At 51.5% G+C, this 6,727-nt stretch overlaps 1 protein-coding gene across 3 annotated transcripts in view; it reads right to left on the reverse strand.

Moving 5' to 3' along the window:
• The window catches only part of MYH14 (myosin heavy chain 14), an 86,921-nt gene that overhangs the window by 60,549 nt on the left and 19,645 nt on the right, over window positions 1-6,727 (reverse strand). For all 3 annotated transcript variants that reach the window (XM_012812557.2, XM_012812558.2, XM_023507863.1), the window contains exons 9-10: window positions 5,235-5,333; window positions 4,131-4,271 (exon numbers count right to left, since the gene is read on the reverse strand). In XM_012812557.2, coding sequence (XP_012668011.1) covers window positions 4,131-4,271; window positions 5,235-5,333 — 240 coding nt within the window. The remainder of the gene's footprint in view (window positions 1-4,130; window positions 4,272-5,234; window positions 5,334-6,727) is intronic.

A 6,727-nucleotide genomic window follows, 5' to 3' on the forward strand; every position in this document is an offset into this window, starting at 1 on the left:
CCTGCTAACCCTGGACCTCAGACCAGTGGGATTATAAGCAAGCCCCAGCCTGCAGGCACCTCACTTGGGAGGCTGGCACACCTGCCCACACCCGGCACTCATGGCGCCAAGGGCTGGCAGGTAGAGATGAAAAGTAGAGAAGGAGGGGGATCGATGGAGGCCCTGCCATGATTAGATCTAAATCCCTTCTGCCTTGGATTCCCTGTGGGTGACTCTGAAGTTTCCATCTACTTCTCTGGGAACAGAACATGGGCTGGTTTTAGGGTGAGGCCTGCATTCCACCATGGCTCTGCCTCCCCCTTTTGAATTAGCATGAGTCCTAAGGCAGGACATCCACCTCCCTGACCCTCTGTCTCTTCTTTTGTCAAAAGCTGAGTCTGTGAAAAGGTGACTGGCTCCACTCCTTGTAAGTGAAACACAAAATAAAACCATAATGAGATTGCATCCAACTTCCACATCAGCAAAAGCAGAAAAGCTAACAACTATGGTGGCTGGCAAGGATGTGGAGACACAGATATTCCAAGTATATGCTTGGCAGAACTAGAAACTAGCACCACCCTATAGATGGTGGCAAGGTCAATTCTGTATGATTTATTTTAAAATTTTTTATTTAAAAAAAGGGTATGTTTTTGAGATACCCAAGCTAGAATGCAGTACTGTGATCACAGCTTACCACAACCTCAAACTCCTAGGCTCAAGGGAATCCTCCTGTCTCAGCCTCCTAAGTAGCTGGGACAGCACACTGTTTAATTAAGTTGTTATAGAGATGGAATCTGTATATTGCCCAGGCTGGTCTTGAACTACTGGTCCAAGTGATCCTCCTGCCTCAGCCTCCCAGAGCTCTGGGATTATAGGCATGAGCCACCACACCCAGCCTTCTCTGCAATTTAAAAACTGCTCACTCCCCTGAGTTGTGGGAGTAGAAATGAAATGCAAGAGGCCACAAATTCATCACTGCTGTTGCTGATGACAGGTGCCTGGGGGTTCATTGCTCCCTGCTCTGTTTGCATATATGTCTGAACTTTTCCATAATAAAAAGATAAAAATCACAATTACTCAATAATTAAAAGGAAGGAAGCACTGATACACGCTACAACAGGGATGAACCTTGCACATACAATGCTGAATGAAAACAGCCAGCCACAAATGACCGTGTACTGCAGGATTTCATTTACAGGAACGACCTAGAATAGGCAAACCCACAGAGACAGAAAGCAGATTTGGGGTTGCCAGAGGCTGGGGGCAGAGACTCAGGGTAAGGGTACAGTTTATCTTCGTAGGCCACTGAAAATGTCCTAAAATTGACTCTGATGGTCAGTGCACAACTCTGTGAAGACGCTAAAAGTTACTGAATTGTACACTTTAAGTAGATGAATGGAATGATAAGTGACAACCAGAGCTGCACGTGCCTATGCCCACCTCAATCAAGCTGGTACTTTTTTTTGAGACAGAGTCTCACTCTATTGCCCTGGGTAGAGTGCTGTGATGTCATAGCTCACAACAACTTCAAACTCTTGGACTCAAGCAATCCTCTGGTCTCAGCCTCCTGAGTAGCTAGAACTATAGGCATATGCTACTATACCCAGCTAGTCTTTCTATTTTTAGTATAGATGGGATCTCAGTCTTGTTCAGGCTGGTCTTGAACTCCTAAGCTCAAGCAATCCACCACCTTGGCCTCCCAGACTGCTAGGATTATAGGTGTTAGCCATCATGCCCAGCCAAGCTGTTACTTTTTTAAAAGCTGAATTAAACAAACAATTATGTTTCTCCTTGAACCCGGAGTTTTATTTCTAAGAATTGATCCTACTGATCTGTTCACATGTGAACACGAAGACCTACTTTTTTTTTTTTTAATCTAAGAGCAATGGTATGGAAACTACCTAAGGATGTGTCTGCAAGGAACTGGTGGAAAGAATCACACTTTATCTAAATGATGACATGTTATATAGCTGCAAGAAGGATGGAGGTCTATCTACGCATGCTGAAGCAAAGCTATGGCCAAAACATACCATGTTGGGGGGGACACTGGTGGGGCCAGAGCACCCTGCTGTGGAAATGATGAGCTGAGTGTTTAACACCAGCACTATCCAGCCCAGCCCAACCAGGGCCAGAGTCTGGAGGTTCCCTGCACAAGGTCAGAGAGTTGAGAGGCCCACCTAGAGCCACCAACATGCAGGGAGTCTTAAACCCGTAGGGAAATTGCTTCCCATTTTTATCACTAAGGTGATGTTCATGGCTGAATATTAACCCTGAAACTAAAGAATGCCTCTTTTTAAGGAAAAACAATATGTATCTTTTCTTAAGTCACCTGTTCTTTCTAAAATATTTCTGAAAGGAGTCATGCAGGAAACTTATCAGTAGGAAACCCAGACCAGGGAAATGGGGAGAGACTTGGTTTTCTCAGTACGACCTTTGGCCAAGTTCAAGTTATGCCATTATATGCATTGACTGCATATAATTTTTATTTCTGAATTGCACAAACCAGAGCTGCATGTGTCTGTGGCCACCCCACAGGAGGGCAGGCACTGGGAGGAGGGTTATGTGAGCTGAACATGTCGAGGTCAGGAGGGACCTAAGTGGACAGGCTGGGAGGCCCGGCCCCCACTGTGGCCACGATCTGAATTTGTTTGCCAGTTGCCCAGCTGCAGAGGAGTCAGGCAGGCTAGGGCATTGCAGGCATTGCGAAACCTTGGCTGGGAAATCCGGCAGGGTGGGGGTGGGGAGCCCTGCGACCCTGTGTCAATAGGCCCCGCAGAGGCCTGGCTGTTCTAAGCCAAGCCTGGGTAGAAAGCCAAGCTGTGCTCCATTTCCAGCCCTTCCAGTCTGGCCCTGGTGCCAACAAGAGCTCCCAGGGCCTCCCACAGCACCAGAGGAGAATCATACCCAGCCCAGCCCTGGAAACACCCAAGGGCCCTTCTTTTGAGGGCTTGGATAAAAGAATCATCGTTTATCCCAACCACAAAACATTATGCAGCCTCGAAAAAAACTACAGTCCACCTGTATGTATTTGTTATAGGCTGAATCATGTCCATACCACCCCCCTCCCCCAAAAAAAAGATACGTTGAAGCCATAACTCCCAGGACCTTGCAATGTGACCTTATTGGAAACAGGGTCACTGCACATGTAACAAGATGAGGTCATGTGGTAATGATAAGCCCTACGCTGTGCCTCGTGTCCTCACAAAAAGGGGATTCTGGACACAGACATGACAAGAATGCCATGTGAAGATGCAGACAGAGATTGGGCAATGCGTCTACAAGTCAAGGGAAGCCAAAAGTGGCCAGGAAACCGCCAGAAGCCAGGGGCGAGGCAGGGAGCAGATTCTCCCAAGATGAACCAGCCCTGTCAACACTTGATCCCAGACTCCTGGCCTCCTGAACCACAAGGCCATCGGTTTTTGCTGTCCCAGGCACTTGGTTTGCATTTTGCTACAATAGCCTGAGCAAATGGACATGGTACCAAGACAGAGCAATGGCCACAACATGCTGTTCAGTGAAAAAGGTGGAAGGTAAAGCTCTCAGCATGGGGGTACTGAGCTGAGACCCAGGCTCCTGGGGCTTCCCTAGCCCCCCACCAGCCTCCCTCTGGCCTCATACTCTCCCACTGCATAGGCACTCTCCCAACAAAGCCCTGGTCCCTCAGGTTAGCATTTAAGAACCCACCTGTCTCTATGGCTCCATCTCCAGAAGTTTCAACCACTCAGTATGCCACACATTTCCTGCCTAAGGGCCTTTGCATAGGCTGTTCACTTGGCCTGGCACACTCTTCCCCAAAATCCCCAAGGCTCACTCACTCACCTCCTCCAGGCTTTGCTCACACATTCCCACCTCAGAATACCTTTTCCTGACCTCCTGCTTAGACCTGTGCCCCTCCCTCCCCTGTCCATGCTTTTTGTTGCTCTCCACAGCACTCATCACCTTCTGATGGGCTGTGTAATTCCTTGTGGTTGTATAATTCCTTATGATGTGGCCGGGGGCTTTCCTTTTGTCACTCTTCCTGAGGCAGGGGTGTGGTGGGTCTCATTCCCTCCCTCACAGAAACTGCAGAAACCCCCCTCAACAAACTGAGGCATGAATGGTCAGGTGCCTGAGTGAGTAGTGCCCCAGCGTGGCCTCCAGGGCTCACTCACAGGTGATCTCCTCATGGGTGAACCCCAGGACGCGCAGGGACTCCAGTGTTTCCTGGAAGAGCTCCCGCTCCTGGCTGGGGGAGGATGATGGCCCATTGGTCAGGAAGCGGTAGTGGGAACTAGGCTCGAGGAGGAGGTCAGCTGCAGGAGACAAGGGGGAGTCAAGGTCAGGGGTGAGCCGTGGAATCAGACTCACATCCTGGATTCCTCAATGGTGACCCTAGGATGAGTCATCTCAAATGATGAGTCCCTCTCAAATGGACAGTGGTGCTCTCTTCACAGGTGTGGTGGGAAGGGCTGGGCATGCAGGGGCACTTAGCACCTGACAGACCACCCCACTTTGCTCCTTCCATAGTGGCTTTCAAGTCAGGGGGGCTGCCCAAACAGGCAGGGCCACAGGAACCTGAGTTAGCACAGGCCAAAGATGGCAGGCCCAGCACCAGAGCGTGTGTGGCTTCAGAGACCACAGTGACTGGGAACCTGGGAAGGAGAGGCCAGGAGACTTGTGGAAGGAGCCAGAAAAAGAGGGAGCAGCAGGGCAGCGGGGCCACTGCAAACAAGAGCCGTGGAAGGTTCGGCAGCCAGAGGGCAGGAGGAGCAGGGACGGGTGGGGACTTTCAGGCACGAGAAAGGGCCAAGGGAAGCATGAGGCAGCAGGCGCTGGAAGCTACACACACCAGGCACATCAGGAGCCAGGAGGCAGAGGAGCCACAGGAACGGGAGCCACAGCAAGGCCAGAGTCACTGTGCAACCCCAGCTGGAGGAAGGAGAGGCCACGAGAGAGAGGAGCCACAGCACATGGAGCCCGGAGCTTCAGAAGCAAGTGTGAGCGGGAGGCACAGGCGGCGGGAGCAGCACGGCCACACAGCAGGCATGGGCCAGGCCCTGGAGAGAGCTGGAACCAGAGGGCAGCAGAACCCCCTGGGACAGAAGCTGGGAGGTGACAAAAGCCACTACACAGCGAGAGCCAGGGGCTGTCAGTTGCATGTATAGGAGGCATGCTTGACAAATACAGTTCCTCCCGCTTTCTCCCGCTCCTAGGGCCTCCACAGGGCTCCCACCCTGGCTCCCACCTGTCCCCCAAGCAGGGCAGGGAGCACTGACCTTTGAGCTGCTCTCCAGCACCCCCAAGCAGCTGGTAGAAGATGTGGAAACTGCACTCATCCTTGGCTTGGCGGATGGCTCTCGACTTCTCCAGGAGGTCTGGATGGAGGTGAGTCAAGGTGCCAGAAGGGAGGGCAGGAGGCCCACCTGGCCTCCTCTACCCTGCCAAGCCACAACAGGGGCCTGCCCCACCCATGCTGCACCTCCTACCCCATCCCATGGAGTACTGGAGTTGTGCACAGTCCAAGCTGCTGACTTGCCACTTATGCACTCATGCCTCAGTTTCCTCATCTGTTGCACCCTCAATGAGTTGCTGTCAGAGTGGATGACTTATGCATGAAGCACCAGGAACAGTGCCCGGTTCCTAGTAAACCATGGATGAGAATGTCTCCAACCATTGTCACTCTTCTAGCCTCAGTTTCCCCATTCAGATATATCTGTTCTCATCTCCACATAGACTGTCACTCTGCATGTTCTCCACTTCTAAGAAGGTAACACAGCACATTCACACAGTGAAATACATCCAGACATCTTACAGTCAAATGAAGCCCTGGGCGCCTTGTTTGGCCCTTTGTGTCCCACACTCTGCCCCACCAGGCACACACCTCCCAAGGTCAGCTGCAACCTGAGCTCCTCTACCCAGAAGCCCTGCTCAGATGAGGTGGGGAGACAGAGGGGGAGGGTTCCCACAGAAGGGTGCGGCGAGCACACACAGGCTGCACAACCCTAGGTAGCAGTGGTCCTAAGTCTCAGGTTCTTCTTCTGTTAAAGGGAGTTGACAGCAGCATCTACACCTCTTGGGGTCACAGAAAGGAGGAGCTGAGGTGGCACCTGCAGAGCCCTCAGGCAGGTGGTGGGCACACAGTTAGCACTCTAGTCATGCTGGTCACAATGCCCATGCTGGCTCTGACAGGACAAGCTGCACTGGCTCCCCACCCAGGGGGCCATCCTGAGACCCTCTGACTGGCCTGGAGGGACACCTGAGGTATGAGCATTCAACCACATATCAGCTGCTGGTGCTCAAGATAGCTGGGTACAAAAGCTGTGCCCATTGGGGTCAGCTACATTAAACAGGGAGAGGGGACGGGGGAGGGGGAAGTCAGGAGTTGCAAGTGGATGATATAAGAGGAAGCAGGAGATAGCAGGACCAATGGGGCAGGAAGAGCCAGGAGCTCTAAGGACGTGGGTAAGCAGGAGCCTCGGGGAGGCAGGAGCCAAGGGCAAAAGGACCTAGATTATGTAGGATCCTTGAACACAGGACAGAGGCCTCATGCCCTGAGGATCTTCCCTGGAAACCCCCTCCCCAGATCACGGAAGAGAGTGAGTTTATCAAACACCCCCCGAGATGGAGATGGGACTTATTATTAATAATTGTTAACATTCCAACGAATAGTTATTAATCAATAATATTAACATTGGTAAGTCCATTGCTGATTTAATCATTAATTGCTGGTAGCAAGAGCTTATTCATAAGTGCTACACACTGGGCATTG

Source organism: Otolemur garnettii, unplaced genomic scaffold (genome assembly GCF_000181295.1).
Source record: "Otolemur garnettii isolate 467f Iridium unplaced genomic scaffold, OtoGar3 scaffold00211, whole genome shotgun sequence".
Classification (NCBI taxonomy): domain Eukaryota; kingdom Metazoa; phylum Chordata; class Mammalia; order Primates; family Galagidae; genus Otolemur; species Otolemur garnettii.